Below are 23937 nucleotides of genomic sequence, written 5' to 3' on the forward strand. Positions count from 1 at the left end.
CCATAAAGTTTTTTAAGTATTGGAGGCAGCAAACAAGCTGGGAAGAAAGTGAATGAAAGTAGAAGAGCTAAAGTACAGAGGTGAATATGTTACTTTGGTAAAGTTTGGAAGGAAATGAGTCTCCTGGGAGAGAAAGGAGACAGACTTGTTCTGGGTAGGACGGCATGAGACATTTCTCTCTGTCTAAGAAAGGTGTTATTAGAAAAGGTTCCGCACCAGCTAACCTCAGTGTGTACTCTGACCACCTCTGCCATCTACAGCTTATTCAATTTTAAACATCATCTTTATAAAAATAAAAATAAAAAGCTGCTGGGAGTTGTTCAGCGCTTGAGTGGACAAAACAGCAAAGCATGCAAGACCTCCGAGCACAAAATATGAGTGCTGTGAAGTGACACTCTTGCTGTTGTTCATCCTTTTAGCTGTTCAGCAGTGTCATATTTAAACAAGCATGATCAGATAAGTATGAACTGCAGGGTGTGCTTTTTTCCACAACCACACCATGTTGCAGAGCTAAACACTCACTGTTCAAGCTAACCTTAATTAGATTATCTTAGCTCTGTGGAAAGAACTAATGTGGTTTATTTATGCAGTGCACTCTCAGATTTAGTGGTAATCACACAGCACATATTAATTCTTGCTGTCAATACAAGGATTTCTATTAGGTTCTCAGCATCCACAACAAATTGCATGCTACAAATCCAAAGGGTATCTTTTTTATTTTATTTTTTTAGGCAACTGAGAGTTGTTATATCCACATGCATAGAAACATTTCCAGCCGCAAAAAGATATTAATGCTCAGTTTAGAGTTTAGAGTCTTCCTGTGTCGATAACAGCTCAGAAAAGGTTTGTGATTAGTTGAAAGTGGAAAGAGAAATAACTGCTGGTCCATTCCTACCAAGTATAAAATGTTCTGCTCATTATATATTGGGATCACAATTCTTTTAAAAAGTAAATAAAGGGAGTATTATCAAAATGTTTAATTGTGTATATACAGTATATAAAACAAATGTCTATTGGCCAATGTATGATATTGGAGTTTTTCAGATTTCTCATAGTTGGTGTCTGATAAGATTTTATAAATACACTTAAACCCCTGCTCTCATATTTTTAGTGTCCATTCATCAGTTAAACCCTTGTGCAAATACTACCTGCCAACTTACTGTGCTGTACATTCTGCTCCAGCCCACCCAGTTGGTTTCAGCTGGACCTAGATTGTTTATCAGCTGATTAAGGAGCATGATGATAGATATTCAAAGGGACAGGGACAGTTTTCAGCCCCGATGGAGAGAGAGTGTATTATACAACATTGGTTGCTCAGTTGCTGAGTCATGGTGTAAACACCACAAATCTGTTGACAGATAGCAACTCAACAGATCCCATTCATTTTTTATGGAAAGCAGGAGATCCGGCTTCGTGGTGCATGATAGATACGGCACAAGAAGTTGACAGACCAACCACCGCATCTGAATTTGCATAATCACGACTCCACCTCAATTTAATGCAAATGAGATCCATCCAGTTCAACACAACCGGCTCGAAAACTCAGATCAAACTGTCAACTAGGCAGTGCTGATCAAATATGAATCAATATTCTGTTGCTGCATTGCCTAGTTCTCACCTTAAAGGTTTTCAGAAACATACTGCTTACTCTGATTGTTGGTTTTTTTGGAGTTAGCCCCAGCAATTCCATCATCAGAAATGTGCTGGGATAATGGGTTTTTGATGCAGTTCTGCTGGAGAATACTGCAGTTTTTCTGGCTTATTCACTAGTTTTCTTTTCCTTAATTAATACCTAGTCTGAAGCTAAGTCGGTCGTAGCTTGGCATTCTCAGTCCAACCCAATTGCACCATTTAGACTTAAGCCTTCTTCTCTCTAAGATTGGGAATACATCTTATGCCTAGTCAGGAGCAAGTGTGAAGTCAAAATCTAGGATGTTTCTATAGTAACGACTTAAACCACACAGATTATAATACTGATCAACATTGTAGGGACAATAGCACATCTCATACATCAAGTGTACAGCAATAGATGGCAGAGAGTTATTAGGGACAGAAGCAAATCATGGGACATATAACAATGAGGAGCTGATTGTAAGGCTTTGATCCTGTAGCAGAAATCTGTTTGAAGAGCTTATTGAAGCTGTCACTGGACTCGCAGTTTATGTGGGACCACAACGTTTGTCTTCGTCTGCAGTTATTGTCACCTGCATTGCAGCTTCTAACAAAAAATGTATCTTGCACAGTAACTATAATTAGTCTGTTTCTTCCATTACTCCCAATTAAACTTCAATAATTGTCTGTATGCTGTATTTATAGTGAATTATTCATTTCCTGCCTAAAATTGTCTGCAAACTGTATATGCAAAAAAACTGTATATGCAAAAACTGAACCAAACCTGGAAAATGCAGGATAAAGATAAATCAATTTGAAAAAAAAATAAAGATCATTCGATCAAGTGAAAAAGAACGTTACAAATGAACACAAAAAAAAGTCTTAAAGAAAAGGCAATTTGATTGTCTCTTTTATATTTAGAAATGACCCGAGGTGATGATATGAAAGAAAGAAAAAGTGAGTGGGTTAAAGTCCTAAAACTGGCGCCCATCTTGTCAGCTCTACTTTATAATGTGATCTGTCCTGATCAATGTTTCAGCACCATAGATAGTCATTTTTTGTCTCCCTCTCCCCCTTTGGCACATGTCGCTATCCATGGTGCTGAAACATTGATCAGGGCAGATCACCACACAAAGCAGAGCTGACCAAGGTAGTCGCCAATTTTAGGACTTTAATCCATTCAGCTTTTTATTTCCTTTTATATCATCATCTGAATTTTAGAGACAATCAAATTGCCTTTTTTCTTCTTTAGTCCTCCATAATGTCGCCGCAAATTAGAAATGATTAACTACAAATTAGCAGGACAGCGGGAGATTGTTAACAATGTATCCTAGCAATATGTGCTGCAAGGCAATAGCCATAGTCGTGTGTCCATTCACATGGCTGTGCATGCTTAGACCTGGAGTAGTTACTTTTCAAGGATAATTGAAATCCATTCGTTGTAAAAAAGTGCTGCCTGAAAACATTGGACATAAATGAGACTTTGTCTTATGAGGTGGGAATCAGGAGGAGTTTTCAGAAGGTGCAAAAAGACCACAGAGTCAAGGGATCAGAGGATAATAGGGACAACATAACATGTTGTGACAAAGCCTGAGTTTAATCTGTTATGATCACATGAGAGATATTAGATTACAATTTACAGAATTTGCTCAGAGGTTACAGGGAAGCATTAATGTAAGTGACCATTTGTCTAGCTTTTACAAATGAACATTTTTTTGTCTTTTTATATTTTTAAATGAACAGATCTGAATGTGAAAAACCTGAGTATCCAAAGATTTTTCTTTCTCTTTCAAATGTTTAGCTGATGTGGCAAACAAGAAAAACATCATTAAAAAAAGCCCAACTACAATCATTCCAATTCAGGTCATTAAACCGAAATCAATAATTTAGAGGAAACACATTAATAATAATATTGTGTTTATATATAAACAATGTTGTTTTTTTCGATGTCATTGCACTGAGCAAAATAAGAATTCATTCAAAAATAATACCAGCTCTTCTAAATAGAAGTGCCACTCCTCAGTAATAGAAAAACAACACATAGGAAATGTGATTTTATGTGCCAAACATTTTGTAGACCTCATCATGCTGCTACTGTGAATTAAATAAGTGTCTTAATTTTTTCGCAGTGTGTTTTTGGCCGAACAATTTGAGTCCCTTCAATCCCACCTGGACACAATGATGCCTGCAGCCAAGAAGCCCTTCCTGCAACAGTTTTATTCCCAGGTATTATAAACTTAATAGTCATGATTGCAGTAACTGTTAATCATGTTGTGAGCTACAGGTAGGGTTGTACAAAACATCTAACTACATCAGTGCCAAATCTGTCATCATGATTTATTGTAATCATACAACAGCTCTTAAACAGTGTCTGTTATTAGCCTTTTGCTTGTATGAAAAATTACAACAAGTACAATTACCAGTCTGTATGAAGAAGTGGATTTCTCTGTAAGCATGCCAAACTGTAAGCCTGCTTCTAAAGTTCAGCTCAATTATAAAAGGACACACATCTTCTAACTAAGATTTAGTGTGACATATTGACAGTGTCTTTGATGTACTTCCTATAAAAATATTTCAGTGACATTCACTTATTTGCAGCCATCATTCTGGCTTTTGGTTTTCCTTTAAAAGCCAATTTCTCCTTCGCCAGACAAATGACTGTTTCTGCAGCCCAGCATTCAATCATGTTCCTGATCAACAAAGGAGAAAATTGTCTGTCACTCGTAACCAAAGCCCGTCGCTCTTTTATACAGGCTTTTCATTTTTTCTTTTTTTTTTGGGCCACTTGACATTTGAAATGTTCAGGTGCACACACAGGTCCATTTTCCCCAAACATCAAATGAATGTCATGTCCTATGATTTCACTCTCAGAAATGTTACAATTTTGCATTGTGCAATCAATGATGTTATGTTGCCTGAGCAGCATATTCATCTCAGAAGAAACCTTGACTTCATGTCTGCCTCATCACATGTGACGTTCAAGAACATATTGAACATAATGCATGTACATCTATTCTCCTTTCCTCCATTCAGACGGTGTCCACAGCCAGTGAACTGCGGAAACCAATATACTGGATTGTGGCAGCCAAGGCCATTGACTATGAACAAATGTTGCTGATGATGGCTGGAGTTAAATGGGACATTAGGGAGATAATGTCACAGCACAATGTATATGTGGACGTCCTGTTAAAGGTAATGTTGCATAAGAGGTGTGTAGGTGAGTGTTGATGTAACATGTGAAGTGATGTGTGTTATACGAAAAGAGAACAACTTTTTGTGGGTAGCCAACAACAACTTTACTAATGGCTGCCATTCTTAACAACAATAACATCAATTACCATAGTGCTCAGCTCCATCCCCGAACATCTCTTCCAGGACCTTCACAATAAAAGCACCTTACGCTTCTCCCTAATACATAACATATATTCCAGGCTGTTACCAAACAGGATATACCACAACAGGCACATACATGTCAACATCTGAGACTTAACAATGTGCTTTTGGTTAATGATTGGTTTATGAATCAGCGTCACAAATTATTAATTGATTCTAGGATTTTGTTCTTAAAATGAAGTGGAATTAATTCAGCAGCATTAATTGATATAGACACAGCAAAACAAGCTGTAAACATACAGTAACAGTGATACATTATCTATCACCTTGTATAGTTGATAAGGCTAACATGTTAGCAGCAGTTGCTTATTTAGACATCTGCAGACACAGATAACATTAGCTTTCATTCAGCAATTGCCAGTCAAGTGTTCAGTCTCCTTTTACCTCTTTGTTTGGTCCCCACCAACTCCACGAGGGAAATATTTGCTCTTCTAAATGCTTTACCATGTTCACCAGCGAGTCGCTGACTGCATACATTAGGTTTATCAAAGCCTTTTCACTGCTGTGGCTGAGCAGTAAAGTTACAGGCCAGAAAACCAAAACAGTGAGCTAAAAGATGCTAAAACACTCTAAAGCTGAACTGAACTGCAGAATTGGGAGATATAAGCCACCACTTTCACATTGATATTTCTAATCCGATATATTATTAATTAAAAATCACAAACTTTTTGCATGTGATAAAGTTTTCAGAAGTAAATGTAAATTTCCCACAGAAACAAAATGGTTTTATCCTAATTTGTGGAACTTAATCTTATGTTCAAAGACAAAACATCATTGCTGCAGTCATTTTATAGAGATAATATGCAAACATCTTCCCATTAAGCTTGTTGCATCATTTATGCCACTGAGACTCTTTGTCAGTTGAATATAAATGATGATCCAGTGTCTGCTAGTGTCCCTATTTAAATCCTCTTCCTGTTTTTGTATATTTAGCATTTTGGAACAGTTCAGAATTGTCCCAGTTTTTATTATTTTTCCCAAACAAATAATTGTCCACTGCATCCTGTTAGTGTCATGCAATATCTACATTATGCAGAAAGTAGAACACAGAAAAGGCAACTGTTATAGGTTTTTCTTCTATCTAGCAGGGATTTTTCCTCACGTAGTGATTTTGTTGTACTTGTGAAATACAATCTGGGTTATACTTTTAACATCTGTGTCATTTACATAAAGTAGAACTCGTTATTCCACTTAAATTCTAGAGCTCTGGACTTTCTTGTTAAAATTCATTTGGGGACCTTTAATATCAATTATTTGGGACGGGGTGAATAATTCAGTACATGTGTGAGCTGTTGAGAGTGCTGATCTCTCCTGAAGTTTTCAGTTTTCTTAAAGACATTTGAGCTTGCAGGCGCCAGAAGTATTTTTGGAATTGGAAGTTTAACACTTAATGTGTGTCTTTATGCATGCTGCCTTTTTATTCCAGCATGCATTTTGCATGAAGGGGGAAGCACTAGTTTTGTCACCTCTGCCATTCAGAGACAAAAAGGTCTTAATTGCTCACTCCAAGAGGGGAGATCATGAACAGACCAAGCTGGTACAAATCCCCATATACTGTATAATATGCATCACCATGTCTTTAGATGCCATTGATGAAATGTTAAATTATGGTTATAGAAATCCTACTAAATAAATACATAACTAAATACAAGCATCCAATCACAGCAAAAAGTTATCGGCTTATGAAAAAAGAACTGAAACTCACCTTGTGATTTTCGAATGGCTCATAGATCTTTGTCTGGCTCTGGCAGCTCTGCACTTAAGCCTCACTAATTTAGCTCATGAGCTAAATTGCCTGAGGGACAAATCCGACTCACTAGCCTGGTTTTAATGCCTTGCTATGTCAAAACGGTCCTCCTGATGGACTGATGTGGCACATATTGCAGCTAGCATGTACTTTTCCTCATCAGGTGCTAATAGCCTGCTCTGACAACTTGTCAGACACACATAATGCATATGGATTGTGTTATGTGCATTGATTGAAAAGAGTGTGCAACATTTTTTTTTATTGTAATGCACACTGGAGAATATTTTATTCATGAATTCAGGTTGATCACTTGCATTCAACAATGGCAATAATTTGCATATAAAGTGGCAAAGAAATGCTGGAGCCCCCAGAATGACTTCATTGACAAAATGCTTAAGTCAGAAAGTATTATGGGACTGTTTATGAATGGATAACATTTCACGTCTTGGGTGCAAAATTAATGGAAGTTGTGTACACCTTATATTCAAATGCAATTTGAATTGTAGTCATCAGATGTATGTTTGCTAACAATGGAGCACACACACTTGGGACAAATCCATCACATGTGTATACTGTCATTACATACTGCAATTCATTACTCTTATAAGCAGCAACATTATATCCTAATCATATTTTTCATCCATAATTTAACACATCAGAGAGAGCAGTGAGTTCAACACATAGGTTGGAATAGCTGCAATGTTTCCACGGCTTTTTCTTTCTCTGAAACACTTAAGATTGTCAGCGTAGGTCATTTCTCTATTTTTCTTTTAATCTTCCTGTGGGATATTTCCTCTTTTTCTTACCTTTAGACACAAGCTGTAAAAACACCCTCATGACTGGTGTCCTTTTTTAAATTTTTTTATTATTTGTGACATCATGGAATGATGGGATGTCTGCAATGGTGAGATGTTACCGCAGATGTTCAAAGGTCACCTTAAATATGTATGGGAAGTTACAACTTTCAAATAGCCCAAATGGATTTGCAGATTATGAATATAGTGTAAGAGCTGGCATGCATGTCAAAAAGTGTGTAAATGTTTCCAGTAGGAATGGTTTCAAACCTGAATACAGCATTCAGCAGTGCACAGATGATGAGCGTTTAACGCATGAGTTGCTGCTTGGATTCATATTTCCTACGTCCCGTCTGTGACGGTGCATCAGGACTTTATATGTCCATCACTCCAGACTGCTATATCATTAAACTAGCTTAGTTAAAGCAGAGTAAAATATCACACTGACACACTGTAAGCTGCTTCCTCAAGGGAAAAAATAATTTGCCTTTTACTGCTTCATCTCTTTACTTTTCTTTTACTTGTTTTTACTTGTTTTCACCAATATGTGCAGTTTTGACAGTATGTAATGACCAAAGTATTTACAAAAAGAGGTTGATACTTTATCTTACGAGGCAGCTGGATTTGCAGGATCACAACATTTACAAGATTACATAAGAATCAGTCAGGCTTCAAGTTATGCTGTCTGAACCACGGGTAATTCGAACCAATCGGTGAAATCGGTAAAAGTGTGATAGACAATGACTGACAGATGGTTCTTCCAATCACCTGCAAAGTTTTTTACCAAAACAGTTTTTAAAAGCAACTTCTTCGATTGGTTCCATGTAACAAACCATCTGGTGCGTCAGGTTAGTAGATACACGCCCCTTCTTCAGTTTAATCTTCACGGACTGTAAATAATTACGTTGTGCAATTCACAGCATGAGGTAGTTGTATAACACTCCTCAGCTTCTCCAAGTTAAGATTTGGGGAGCTGGTGTTGGGCGTCATCCAGTAACACAGGGGAGCCGTGAAGGAGTCAAAGGAAATTTATTGTTGCTCATAAAGACTTTGTCATTGTTTATGACTTTTAGTCGGGAAACCAAACCAAACCTTACCCCCAGTGTTTCCCTTTTTTGGCTGCGGTTATGTCTATAAGTGACTTATATTGCATGTAGGTTTATGTTTGTTAAATAGGTCTTAGAGTAGTTTATAGCCAGTTATACCTTTCTTCTTTATAATATAACATATAATTTACAGCATTCAGAATAGAGATCTCACCATCTTCTCTGAGAGCACTTAAGCATCAGGTATTGTCGGTACATTGATAGTCACTGTTATTAACTCATGAAAGTTGTTGTCTTTGTTTTCTCCTCCACCTTCCCAGGAATTCGAGCAGTTTAACAAGCGTCTTGGTGATGTTTCCAGACATGTGCGCATCCCACTGCCCGTGTCTAACGTCTTGTGGGAGCACTGCATTCGCTTGGCCAACAGGACTCTTGTAGAGGGGTAAGAAAGTCATAAAACAACTGTGCAGAAGTTGTAGACAGAGCTCTTTGTCATCACTATTCATTTTTTTTTATAAATTTCAGTCGGAAAATATCGTTTGGAAGAAGGAGGGTGCTGTCAAATTACCCATTACCAGATTTTAATAGACTTTAGTGGCAGCAGGAGTCAAGATAAATCTGATTTCTGCTCATATAACTTTAGCTCAGCATTGTGGACACTCTGTACACTTTGTGGATTTCTATTTACTGTGGCTAAGAGCACGTAAGAGAGTCTAGACTGCAAGTTGCCCTTGATTCATTTAATCACGCTACTCTTCCCCACGCAAGTAACATCCATCTCTCTATGTGTACAAAAGCATGAGCATATCCAAATTTGAGTCAAAGCTATTATCCACCCAAACAAATTGAATTTAAAGTTGTAAAAGCTCTGAAGGTCAAAATGTACTATAAACATCTTGGTGCAAATGCACATTTTGTACAATTCTACTCAATTTTTGTTTTTTAACTGTGTTGTCGTGTGGAAATAATACAAATTGGATAGTGGTTCCTACCTTATTAAATGCATTTATTCATAAATGTCGAATAAATAAAAAAGAAAAGGGAAAAAAAAAGAAAATCTGCATTTTAAAATTATTGAATATAGCTTTTATTGATAGTTTGTCATTATGCCCCAGTCAGCGGTCAGGTTCTATGTATGAAATATTTATTCAGGATGTGTCAGCAACTGTACTGAGTACTGAATGCCAAATTGTGGCAGGGAGGAAAGAAATTTGCAAGTACTAAGATTGCTCAATTCACATCTTATCATTATGGATTTTTCTATAGAGCAGTGTAACTCAGCTGAGACACTAAATGCATTGCAGACCTGCAGAATAGTGGCTTTATTTCTTAGAAACCGTGAAGGCTTTGGAAGATTCCTGGAAGTGTCTGGTCTTGTTTTGACAGCTGGAAAAGGTTTCTTTATTTTCAGGTTAAAGTTGTAAATGGCATCCCAAAGCTTATGTCATGTATGGTGACCAAACAGACTTTTTTGAGTTATGGCATCGCAGTGATTTGGGCGCCCCCCCCCCCACCCCATTCTCATCCATTTGCGTCTCCTCAAGAAAGTCTGTGGAGATGCTGAATAAAAGATAAAATGCTGTTTTTCTTTCCTTTCTGTGTTTATTGCTCAGTTTTAACATCTGCACAACATAAATTAGCAAATTTCTTTCCAAAGCATGTTGTCAGACACCATGAAGACCAAGGGGGAATTACCTGCAGTACATAAGAAACCTTGAGACTCACTTTGTTGCCAGGTTCCTTTTTGGACTAAAAATCCTTCGAGAGAACCACCTCTAAATTCTTGCCATCTCCTCTTCATTCTAGCACCCTCTGTGCCACTCACATCTTTTCAGCTTCACCAAGAGGATTGCATGACACAAGCCAATCACGCGTAAAACATACTTGACACATCCCTTGTAATGGCTTTCACCACGTTCTGCTTTGTAAGCGAGAGATATAGGCTGTCATAGGTGATAGAGTGGGTTTTCTCAGCACCTGCGTCCCTCATGTCTCCTTACTCAGAGTCTGCATGTCGGGTGTACGTGTGAAGTAGGTTTTTAGATCGGAGGTGTGATGAACGCCAGGCAGGCTTGGAGTGGCAGTGAATCTGACCAGCTGTATGATGACACAGTGAGTGAAATCATGAGGTTGCACAAATGTTATTGGGAAGTGCTCCTGAGTTGCTAATTTGTACAGGTTACGGTGAAAGTGTTGGTGGTTCTGTGATGGCAGGCACAGAAAATGGTTGAAGTTAAAAACAAATGCTGAAGTGGTTTAGTGCTTGCCAAATGTTTTTAAGAAGGAGAGAGAACAGCGGACATTAAGCACTGATGCCCTCACCCACTGAGAAAAGGGAACATGTTTATCTTTCTACACATTCACTGAGCTCTTCCCGTTGCGTAAGAGAACTTTTGAACCCTTTCCAATGAGCAAACGTCCCACCTCAATTGCAGCACTAGGCAAATTTAAGCTGCTGTGGCAGTCTTGTACTGTCTGCCTGGTTCTCCCGGCTTATTCCCTCCACACACATAAACTCACACATACTCCTACCCCTCTGGCACATGAAGACGGAGTGGTCCAATTTGTTTGTTTGTACTCCAGCTCGCTCAGTCTGTTATTCATTTTCTCTGTCCAGCACTCGTCTCCCCTTAGAGACTCAGAAATGACTCCGTTAGCATTCTGATCCAAAGCTCAAACACTCAGCACCGAAGTCTGGCAGGCCTGACAAGCAAAACAGAGGCAGGATGAGAGAGGTGACGAAAGAGTGAATGAGGGTGAGGCAGAAAATGGGAAGAGAAGAAAGGAAAGGAGAGGAGAACGTTGAAGTGTGAGACAGAGAGAGTTTACAGAGAGTGTACCTGTCTGTGTGGCGTGCTAATGTACTGTAAATGTCACAGAGAATGACCTGCCAGTGGACAACAGCCCTCACTGGCAAACACATAAAACACAAAACAGGAACACACACACTGTAATACATGTGCACTCTGGCAGGCAGCTGTGCACACCAGCCGACCTTAATATTGAATATGAGACCCATATACATGACACACACACACACACACACACACAAACATGCATGAATGTCATATTAATACATAAACAGTGCAGTACATGTCTAATCATTTAATGAATAATTTAGCAAATGTCATGAATAATATACACATAACAAATTTGTCCAAATATTCACAAAACAAGATAGAAATAACAAAGGCAAAAACAAAACAAAAACATTTAATTGATGAATTGCACTGGATAAAAAAAACCAAAAAAACATTTAATGCAACTTATTTCCATAGTGTTTCTGGCCCTCATTAAATTATAACATGTCCATCTGCTACATCATAGACTTAAATCAAAGTTGTGAGATGTAGATTGAATGATTATAGGATGACTCATTATATAAATAAAAGCACGTTTACTGAAATGTTGAGTACAAATTGTCCTGAAAGCTGAATGAAGTCTGAGACATTTTCACATTGCTAGAAACCATCTGGCTGCCTTGTGTACTTCGTTGTCTTTGTTGTGATGATATGCAATACACAATGGTCCTTTCAGGTTTGTCAAGACCAATCCAAACTGCAGCCTGCTTGTGTCAAGTGCACAAGGGTGACGGTGATTGACCTGTCCACCGTTTCAATGCTCCTTTTTTATTTAAATGATTTAGTTATATTAGGTAGTTGTGTACAGTACCATCTGTCAGTGTGAGAACTGCACAATTTGGCTGGTTAGCTCAAACTGAGTCACTCGAGGGTGGAATACGTACAATGTGAAAAATTCCCCTCAGGCAAGACACATATGACCAACACCTGTCTTAAGTTTCATAACTCAAAAAATGAAAAATGATACAATTCAAATACCTCAGGAAATACTGAGCTCCTTTTTCCTTTTCTGCTGCTCTCTTCTATTTTGTAGCTATGCTAATGTGAAGAAATGCAGCAATGAGGGCCGGGCCCTGATGCAGCTGGACTTTCAACAGTTCCTGATGAAGCTGGAGAAGCTGACCGACCTGCGGCCAATCCCCGATAAGGAGTTTGTTGAGACCTACATCAAGGCCTACTACCTGACCGAGAACGACATGGAGCAGTTCATCAAGAATCACAGGGTACTAAATATAAAGTTTCTTTTTTTTAATTCCAGAATGTGAACATCTGCATTTCTCTGAAAGCCTCGTATTGAATGTCACCATGTGTGTTTTTCTGACTGACTCTTGCATTTTTCTGCAGGAGTACTCCATGAAGCAGCTAGCCAACTTGGTGAACGTTTGCCTGGGTTCACATATAAACAAGAAGGCCCGCCAGAAACTTCTGGCAGCCATTGATGACATTGACAGACCCAAGAGATAGGCTGATGGACAGACCACCAAACAGTATAAACCAGCCCACAGAGACGGACACTCCAACAGAGAAACTCCCATAGCTACACTCGAGGTGGAGCTCAGCCTAGAATGTCTTCACTTTCAGTTTAGAAAATACATACAGGAGTTGAGGTGCGTTCAACGAGCTGCACACAGTACATACAGTACAGTAGTAGAGCTACTGTATACAACCATTTAAAGCTCAAATGTTAGCTTATTGCTAATTTACCGTCAATCTACAGTCCTTTTCTGGCCAAAACTCACTTGTTGAATGCACCTCATGACATAATGATGGACATCATACTAAAGCTGTATTTCACACTCAAGCATGCTGCAGTTACTCTGTTCATTGATATACCATAATGCATGCCTTCATATTTCCATGCTACAAACATGCAGCTTACAAAGTTTTTCTGCAAACTGTCTGTATGTACTATATCATAAAGCACTTCGGTGACAAGAAACAGAAATTCGGTTTGTTTTTCAGATAAACTACTAGAAATACATCTAACAGTGTAGTGTTTATTATCTAATGTAAAGCCTTGATCTCATGATTGAATGTGTTCTCCTGATGGGGATAGGGTAGATCTGGGTTATTGTTCACTTTAATCATTGATTATCCATTATCCCAGCTGATGTATTTGCTGTTTATTGTTTCACTTCAGGGTATTTGTTGTGCCTGACTGGATTCTGTGCTTCTTTGTTTTGTTTTGTTAGTTTTTTTTTTCCACGAATGACATAAATATATAATATAATGATGATTCTGAAAATAATATAAATTGCTATAGTTAGCTATTTAGATTGTATCTGCACCAGCTGCACTTGTTTGTTTGCCATCTGTCATATCTGAGGATGAAATTACTTTTCTATCCTGGGGTGAGTTTCAGGCCTTCTTGTTGAACAGTGAAACATTGGCTTATTTTTTTGTTTGTCAGTTTTGCAGGTTAGTGCAGTCAGGCACTGATTATGTGATTTCTCATGAGTTAATAGTTGAACTGTGTCGACTATAAGAGCCCACCCACCCCCACCCCTATACCCCAGTCATCTCCATTGATTTAACTTGACTAATTCTGTCAAGAAGGCAGATTGGATTAACGTCAAAAGGAGAAAAAAATGAAGTTACAGTTTTAAATACTGCTTCATATTTTGTGTGTAACTATTCCAAGAAGAATACTGTAAATGTGAATGTTTTGAACAATGTCTATATTTATTTCTTGCTTTGTGTCTTGTTTGGGTTTTTATATAATTATTACTGGAAGTGTGCTGTCATTTATCACCTCTCAGTATCGTGTAACTTATCAACCGAGGCAAATGCAAATATTTAAACATTGTCAAAATGATGTTAAGGGTCAAGTGCACTATAGTGAAAATCAGTAATCAGTGTTGGAATTGTAGGATGAACCAAAATGATTCTAACATAATAAACACACTAACTACATGTATTGTCTGTTATTCATTTTTGTCTTTTATCCTTACTTCCATAAATCATATCCAACCTTTAAAAAAATCCACGCTACAGCAGCAGTAGAGGCGGTGATGCTGTTCATCAGAATATATGAGCATTACCTTTCAACAGTGCTGCTGTCCATTCTAATGATGCTTTTCTCAGCCAGGAGCAGGACGCTGTCAGACTAATTAATCTGGCTTCCTGTGTGGTTACAAGCCATCAGCGTTCCTGTTTGGGAGGTTCCTACTGATCAGCCTAAACTGGAAAAAGCTGTGAAGGACTCATTATAACTTTGACAACTCACTTTTTAAAAATTATACACTACTTATAATTGTTAGTTTTTCTTGTTATTAAGTGCTGGTTGGTTTGATATCAAAGACGCCACTGGTTTAATTATAATGAAACCCCTGAGGGATGATGCTAGAAGTGAACATATTGACTTGTTAAACACTTTAATGTTCAAAAAGAGGGGTAACGAGACTTGTTAAATCTTCTTTTAAAGACCTGCTTTTATGGGATATCAAAGTGCTGTTAACTATGTTGGTGAAGTCTCCTTAATTGATTCTTGAAGCACTTTGCAAACCATATTAAAGCAAGAAAGCACCTGAAATGTTTTGCTGATAAAGTTGGGATACTGTTCAGATGATCAGAGGTCGAGTCACGCTGCGTTCTGGATCATATGATATTGGTCTCATGCTGCCACTATAAGCATCATGCAGATTCCCCTTCACCCATCATCTACTTGTGGGCTATAGTCCTTCATACTGTATCAACCCTCCTGCAGTTGCCTCAGGGGACTGGCACACAATATAACAAGAAACAAAAATAAAATTTTAATGTGTATGTATTTCAAATAATGTTTTCTTAGACACACACTTTAAACCTCTGTCCTCCGGTTTCTGTGTTTTTACAGCTTGCAACATTTACACTTTGACAGTATTTAGCACTGAAACTTAAAACAGCCTTTTATCTCTCTCTCTCTTTATCTCTGATTCATGACCCTCCTGACACCAGTGTTCCCACTGTCCTTGTACAACACGCTTGGGTACCCGGCTGGATCGTACCCCTCCTACGATGGCATGGCCCAGTTCCCTTTTCAGATAAAAGACCAGACGTTCTTTGCTCCTGCTTGTCTGCCCCTTTGTCAATTTTCAGCCCATAGAAATCCCTATCACTGACCTAAATGGCCTCAGTTCTCTCACTGGTCTGTTCATATGCATAGACAGACTTCATTCATGTTTATTCAACTGAGAACTATTGCTGGAAGAGCCCATTAGTAATGTTTACTGATGATTGATAAGATGTGACAGTGAATAAGTGTAAAAGTTAGTGGGGCAACCAGGGGAGATTCTGATGGGCTTTGCTAATTGTACATGAAACAGAACGTTTTTACTTAAGTAGGAGATGAAACAGTCAGTATTTAGATCATTAATTCTCACCTATTCATTAAAAGTGATATATTTTCGCAGGCATCCTGACCTTTGATATAGTGATTAAAGAACTCCCAAACTTACTGATGCTAAACTTTACATCTTTACTGCTAAAATATAATTTTTCTCAGTGCTCCACTGGAAGCTCAGATGCCTCTGTCATTGGGTTGAAAATGGGAAAAGCTGTGTTAGCATGTTGTGAATTTGCTAACTCCATTTATACAAAATCCTGATCCAATCCATCATCTTGTTTACAGCCCTATAAATCCAGACCTTATATTATTTAAATAGCTGTATGTTCACTTTGCTCAACTGTTTTAAATTGTAAGAGGAGTAGAAATAAGATCTTTGATGACCCTACTGGGAGGAAAGAATAGCTTCTCTTCCCCATCAGATCACTTCTCACTTATCTGACAGGAGGTTCATCTCAAGAGATATAGCAGTGGAAAATGTATTTGGGCCTGACACAGGCCCTGGGGCCACAGGGTGTATAAAGGGCCGTTTCCACTGCAGGAATGTCGGGGGAATTTTACGGGTTCGTCTCCATAGCAGGAACCGCCCCTGACGGATAATCTCCCAGAGCTTTTAACCGGGGTGGAACAAGTCTCTGCCTCAGGGTATGTACTCCATGCAGCCCTGAAAAATTCCTGGGTGGGGCTTGAGGTTGACTCGGTGCTGATTGGGTATACTTGCGTCGCCTCAGTGACGTCACGGTCACGGACAACAAATATGCGATCATCAAAACTGTTGCAGAATGATTACGTCACCTCCAGAGTCTGGTGAGTCCTTTAAAGGTCCCAGTCTGCAATGGGGCTACAACTGCTGAGAGGACGGAGTTAGAGGACATTCCTGTAAAGTTCCCACCTTCTAAATTTTACCCAGAACTTCCTTAATGGAAACAGGGCTTATGGAGCAAATGGGTACGGACACCAACAGGGAGAGAAGGGGCTTTAATGATCAAAATCCAAAACACAGGTTTATAGGTTAGGAGCAAGGAGGCGGTCAAGTGAAGCAAACAAGTCCAAAGGGAAGGCAGGCAGGTCACAAACAGGCAGAAGGAAGGTCTAAACCACAGGTCAAGGTAGGAACAGAATACAGAATCATTGGACTGCAAGTGTGCACCAAAACAACATAGGTGAATGTGCTGTACTTGGGCTAATAATAATGGGCAGCAGATGAAGACAACTGGGGAGTGGTAACAGGTGAGCAGGTGGGTGTGAGAACCAGGCAGAAAAGTCCAGGGGCATCTGGTGGATAGGTGGAGAATGGCAAAGCAGAGATGAGAGTGAGGGGCTAAAGGCAGGGACAGTGGTAGAAAGGACAAGGGAAACATAAATAGGACCAAGGCAGGAATCATAACAACCTGTGTCAGGAAAAGCAGAGCCCACATGCAGACATAAAGACGTTGTAATCTTTGTGTCTCACTCTGCAAAGTGCAAAAAAATCGAAAACTCCAACAAGGGAATTTGTGCCCAAACCTACTCCCCCTCTCACTATGACAGCCAAGTGTATTCACAGAGCTTTTCAATGGAGCAGTATTATTGATTCAGTCCTATCACCAAACAAACCTGCAAGGGAACAGGGATGTATTTTCCCTAAAGAAATAGCAGACATGTCTATTACTGTGCAGATAAAGAGGGTAAATGCTCATGGCATCTGAATGAAAATGAGCATGCTGCTTGTAGTTACATTGTGCAAATTGGCAATGCTAACAAAATAGTTGAACTTGCTGTAGAAACCAAACAATAAAAACTGCAGACACCAAATTACTTCAAGCCAAATCAAATATTAGCTTTTTAGTGCTCTGGAATAGTTCAATGTAATGCCTAAAAGGGAAACATTTTATTAAGAGAAACACCTCAGTAACTTAATAAACATAGCTGTTTAGCAGTATTTAATGTACACCAGCTTTTTCCTGTCTCATTGACTGGCATTATGGATTGGAGCAGCTAATTGGATCTCGACTCTGCTGCATAAACTTTCATGACAGCCCTCTGAGAATCTTGTTCGATCAGTTGCTGCTAATTTGTTGCTTGACTAGCTGTGCTTCGGCAAAACAAATGTGCGTGGTCGTAAACATGAGCAGGGCAGGAAGGCCTCTCAAACTTTATGCTCCACTTAAGGCAGACAGAACGAGGTAACAGCTGTTACCCTGCAAACGCGATCTATTCAAAGTCCAACTTGAAGCCAAAGTGATTTAGAATAAAGGCAAGAGTAGCAGTAAATAGGGATGTTTAATTGGGTGGTCTAACATTTCATGGTAGAAATAAAAATAAAGCTCTTTCCTCAAAAAACAGAATTATTGACTCTGTTTTGAGTGAAGGTATTTCCTCCCTCATTTTCGACAGAAGCGGATCTCTTTTATGTGAAACAAGATGAATGTGTACTTGTGCACCTCTATCCATACACATAGAATTAATCTTTTTCTTCCAGTCCACATGATGTAATAATATGCATCTCATCAGCAGCACTCTCAGGTCCTCTTGGAATTGCCTCCACACAAAACACAAAGTCAATACTCCTGTCTTTGAGGAATGGGTATTGATTTTTTTCCCCCTCTGGATTTATATTTGGGTTTAAATTACCGGTTTTCACACAGTTTATGGGTATCTAGCAATGGTGAAGGTTTATTTCTCCACCGTGCAACTCATGCTAAGGTGATCTTAATTGATGCTGCCTTAGCGTTTCACTTTACCGCTCATAAGTGTGTCAACCTATGTCACACTTGGCCTCTGTGTTCTACCATCTTAGCGTTTTGCTCTACCTTTAGATAAATAAAATATGTTTATTGATTCTCCATTTCTCTCCAACGTAACATTGCTAGAGGGCAGAAGATATATGATGTTGCTGCAGTCTGTACTTCTATTATTCAGCTGAAAATATGCTTGAATTATGCTTAACATTTTGTGTGTTTCAAATCTAATGTGAAGCTTGTACACAAAAAAACAACAATGCTATTTTAAGCTAAATACTAAACATCACAATGAAAATGCTGACAGGCTGTTTAGCATGTAATGTTTACCATGTTCTCCATCTTAGTTTAGAGTGATGACTTTTCTTAATAAATCACTGAACACAAATGTCATTATAGTTTTGCAGGTATTTGGTCATAAATCAAAGTAAGTAATTTTAATTTTGACCATTATGACAGTGCTAGATGAAAAAGAATCACCAAAGTCAATACAATTCATCCTGAGGTGAATGGATTTGTGTACAAAAGTCCGTGGCAATCCAGCCCAAATCTTTGAGTCATTTCACTCATAACCACAAGTCAGTCTCATAATAGGGCTGTAGGAAAACTCAGGGGACCAAAAAAGTTATAAGTAATCATCCTCTGGGGACCGTACAACATTTTGCACCAATCCATCTAGATGTTGAGATATTGTTGAGAAGTGATTCAGGATTCTTGCCATGAATATCTGAACTGAATTTCACTGTTAGCCATTCAACATTTAAGAAGAAAATTCACTAAAAAACTAATATATCAACCTCATGTTGGTGCCAGAGGAAAAGTCAAGGAATCATCGAAGTCCATAAGTAACAACATCTTAGGACCATGAATGTCTAAACGAAATTCCATGGTAATCCATCCAATAGATGCTGAGATATTTCAGTTCTACCATAGTTGTAGATTGACCAACATGATCATTGCAATGGCCAAAATGTCTAGAAACTGCAGTACACTCACTGCCTGCAGCTGGCATCAATGTCAAAATTGCAGGAACTGTAGATGGGAGTAGATGGGAAGAGGGTCTATCTGTAGTGTTGCTGACCTACATGACATGCCCACTTTACTACACAACACACCCACCTGACCCCTAACTCTAGTGGATGTGCCATGTGGATACTGCGAGTCCACAGATAGATCTACTTGGAAGATGTCTGCATTTGCAAGCTTGAACTGCTGCTGTTACTTGTCCTCTCTGTAGCTGGCGCTGGTGGCACTAACACTGCAGGTTCAAAGTTGCAGGTATGAGACCACTCATACTGCAGCTCTGCAGTTGTATAATGGTTACAGTTGCTTTGCATCAGTGACACTGCGTCTCCCCTTTTTCCTTTATTATGTATTTGTTTAATGGCCTCCCTGTTTGAGGGAACCAAAAACAACACTGCCCTCCGGCTGCTTTGCAAAACAGAATATTCATTGGATTTTAATATCCTTGCATAGGAATAATTTCACATCCTGATAACAAATGACTCATATCCACCACGCCTAATAAGTGAGCTATAAATGAGTACTATATACTGTAGCAGGAGAGTGTGAATCACACTAATAAGCTGAATATGTATTCTGGTGAACAAAACAAAATCTTTGTAAAATATTATTCCACATAATTTCATGGGTCTTGGCCTCTTGTGTCTGCCTTTAGCATCAGTGCAAACATTGATGCCTTTTCAGTACTGAGATAGATGAGTAACAAATGAGAGTGTCTCCGTATATGATTAGTTACAAATCTAATTGAGTCTCTGGCTTATTTATGATCTCACAGTGTGCAAATATTTCTGATGATATGTGTCCAATCAGATTTATTGTTGACTTAGAGTACAATCAAAGGGCAGTGTTATCTTTCAGCTTGCTGTTTACTTACGAGTAACCAAGGCCCTCAGATTGCCTCACTTGTTTGTACTATGAGGAGACTTTAGCATACAATAAGGGTCAATATTTATTATCTATCAGTAGGATTGCATGTATATATCATAATGCAGGCAAACAATCTGCTGTGTTTGATTAAGAAACATGTTTGACCTTGGGCTTGAAACAGACTCACCATTACTTCACGTTTCAATTATATTAACATTGTGTCTATTGATCTCAAGAGCTCAAAGATAAAACAAGCTTTTTGATCTACATACAGTTATGACATTTTGCCCTTCAGATAACACTAATACTGACGGAATACAGCATAATGTCACTGTAAAAGGTCACTTTTGTTATAGTGGAAGTGAACTGTGTGTAGTGCAGTGAAAATATAACACAAATGACTGAAATAGGTCTCAAAGAATATCTATAACCCCAAAGAGTGACCTAGAAATTATTACATTGTATTTTCATTTTTACTGGATGGCAAAATAATGAGAACATTTCATCACTCAAAGGAAAGTACTGTAAACCTGCTCACATTCTCTCTCTTCTGTGGAAAATGTGTGTATCAACCAGAATTACCATCTCAACCAATATTTCACACACCGATTAGTCAAGGTACCTAGTAACGTAGTGTGTGTACTTTACCCTCCATTTCAATCACTGGGTTATCATAAGGCTCAGCAGGCTACCCATCACTTTCCCTGCTTCTCATTACTCAGTGGAGAGCTGTGGCCTACAGATCAGGGAGTTTTAAAGAAATCAGAATGAAGATGATGGCAAATGAAAGGTTTAACAGGACCTGAGCTAACCTCAAACCATGACAGCTTTTCTTTCTAAAGTAATTGCACATCTTTGCTCCACTGCCACACGGATAGTATGAAGTGTGTTTGTGTTGAAGAGATCCAGAGAGGGAGAGAGAGAGACACACACATATGACGTACTAGCAATATATTATATTAAAGTAGTGTGTAACATAATAATACATGTAGTGCACACACCACATTTAATGCTAATGCTTTAATATGTCAAACCACTGTTCTTCTGCAGTAAGGTAATTATGTTTTACTTTGTACTCTGGCCATGAGATGAATAAAATTGTTCTCACCAAAGTTACTGCTGAAATCTGGGAACAAGGTGACATTGATATAATGATATAATCTCACTACAAGTCTGAGTTCTCTGGCCTTGAGAATCTTTTTAAAATCAGTTATGAACCATCTGCTCAGACAAGAGTTCAAGTACTGTAGCATGTTATTTCATGATTTTAACTTGGCTTTTGCTTGTTTTTTTGTCCCTCTTTATTAATTGGTTTTTGTTTTGTGTGTGTGTGCCTGTGAAACACTTGGTATCTGTGAAAAGTGCCATATGAATTAACTTTACATACTTACAGAAAAGTCAGATCACAACATTCAAAAGTCAAAAACACCACACCATTTACTTTAGAGGTAGTTGAAATGAACCCTCCTATGGTAAGTACAGGTCAATAAGGAAAGAAAATTTAAGTGAAAGAGAACGGATATAGCCCCATAGCAACAGCAGCCAATCAGAGATCCCGCCCTAGGGAGTCATAGACGGGGTCTTGACACTGGTGACACTGGGGTGGTGAAATAACGAGGCTGCAAAGCGACACTTCAATGACAGCAGAGGGACTAAACTGCTATGGTGGTTTAAATATGCTTTAGTTAAAATGATCATTGGATGGTGGGAAAGCTTCCAAACAAATCTCAGTGAAATCTTTGGATAATACCTGAAGAGCTGAAGTCATGACCAAAGAGAATGATAATTGTCTTCCTGAAACTATCAGATTTGAACAATGATGTTGGTCTGTAAACTCACTTTTGTTTTCTCTCCCACATACTTTTGGATAAGCTATGTGATAGATTGACCACAGGTGTATTTTGCACAGTGGGGTCAGACAACCTTTAAGCCATGTAGTCACATTCCCAGATTTCAGCAATTACAATGTTAGGAATAATGACCAAATATGATAAAAGCTGTGAAAATAATCTCGTACCAAGGTCCATTTAGAAGCTGTTCTCAAGATTACTGTATCACTCGACAGTCTGAGTTTACTAAATAGTAAAAGGAGCTGCATAGTTCCATGATTGTCAGCAGCTCTAGAAATGAAATTGTGATCCATGTTGACTTTGAAGTTTACATTGTTGCATGCTGTTTCAGAAGGTCTTAAAATTTACTTTAAACCATAACTATTATAAAGCCTAACAATAATAGATTAATAATAGAGTCTATAGGGAAGCAGTTCTGTACAAAACACCAATCCAGCAGCAGTGTTGCAGAAACACACAGACCATCTTACAAACGTCTACAGTCTGTTGACATTGCTATTGGCAAACCCCAGCTTCATGACAGATTTGCCCTTTTAGCCTCCTGTCATCTGTTTTCTCACACTAACACTTGCCTTGAGACAGTCTGAACAAGATGACCATCAGCCCTTGTGATTGCCTGTTTCATGTGGCCTTCAGGATTTACCATTTTTGATCTTGATGTTGGTAATCCTAAGGGTTTTAGGTGTGTGCCCAGGGAGTGAGGCTTATATGCAGACTGTTGGCAGAGCTCAGTGCTGGTTAACTGAGCGCTGACAGGTTTTTGTGTGGATCTCCCCCTGGATACCACTAGGATGATAGAAACTGCAGACAGAGGGCTCGTAGACCTGCTTCGGATAATTCATCCCTGCCAATCCCGCTTGGGCTTCAGCCAGTGTTATTTACATATTCAAATTAACCGCAGGATTAACTTGAGGTTTCCATCGTGGACTTGCTAAAGCGGATGCATTATGCATCTGTCTTGTGCATGTGCTTGAATTTTCCCCAATTATTAAATATTTGCACTGGTGGCAGCCATCAAAAAGTGAAAAGCAACTGTTTACTTTCTGCTTTAAAAAAATACTTAACCTCCTCCTCTATGTTTGTTTCTCTCATCATCTTCCTCTTCTCATTCATCATCAGAATTATAATTTATTATCCTGTCAGAGTCTCTGTGAGCAAATTGCTTGCATATACTCAACCAGTCACACAATTTAGGCAAAACACAAGAAAATGATTTTACAAAACAAGGCAAATCTGATGCTGATCAACTTTGTCTATGTTTGCCTCCCTGCAAGAGAGCCCTGTCTCTAACATCTGTGCTAATGCTCGAGGATGCTCTGGTCTATCTTGTTGCAGGTTAATTTTTCATGGTTGCGTGTGTTGCTGCTGTTTGCGTTTATGGCGCTCTCTGATCTTTATCTTCCACTTCAGTAGACATCCTAAAACCTTTGGAGGGAGACAGATTGGTGCTATCCGGGTTTGATTTAACCTTGATAGGTGATATAGAAGTGTGTGCTGGCTATAGGGTGCCACAGGCAAGTTTGAATGACAGTAAACAATACCTTATCAGTGGGTGGAAAGTGGCTGGCTGTCCCCTCCTAACCTGCTCTGGTGTATATTATCCCCTGAGGGCGAAACACACACTTCTTCTTAAGTGTGTGACTTGGAGCCTGCGGACATGAAGTGCCTTGAAGTATGAGAGTGTGTGTGGGCTGTGTAAGT

The 23937-nt window shown here is 38.8% G+C and overlaps 1 protein-coding gene across 1 annotated transcript in view; it reads left to right on the top strand.

Moving 5' to 3' along the window:
• Positions 1-14338, top strand: part of vps50 (VPS50 EARP/GARPII complex subunit) — a 108000-nt gene extending 93662 nt beyond the window's left edge. Inside the window, exons 24-28 of the mRNA XM_053334760.1 lie at positions 3741-3837; positions 4645-4803; positions 8912-9033; positions 12486-12675; positions 12797-14338. Of these exons, the coding sequence (XP_053190735.1) occupies positions 3741-3837; positions 4645-4803; positions 8912-9033; positions 12486-12675; positions 12797-12916 (688 nt within the window). The 3' untranslated portion in view covers positions 12917-14338. The remainder of the gene's footprint in view (positions 1-3740; positions 3838-4644; positions 4804-8911; positions 9034-12485; positions 12676-12796) is intronic.
• The last annotated feature ends 9599 nt before the right edge of the window (positions 14339-23937 follow it).

This window comes from Scomber japonicus, chromosome 15 (assembly GCF_027409825.1).
Source record: "Scomber japonicus isolate fScoJap1 chromosome 15, fScoJap1.pri, whole genome shotgun sequence".
Lineage (NCBI taxonomy): Eukaryota > Metazoa > Chordata > Actinopteri > Scombriformes > Scombridae > Scomber > Scomber japonicus.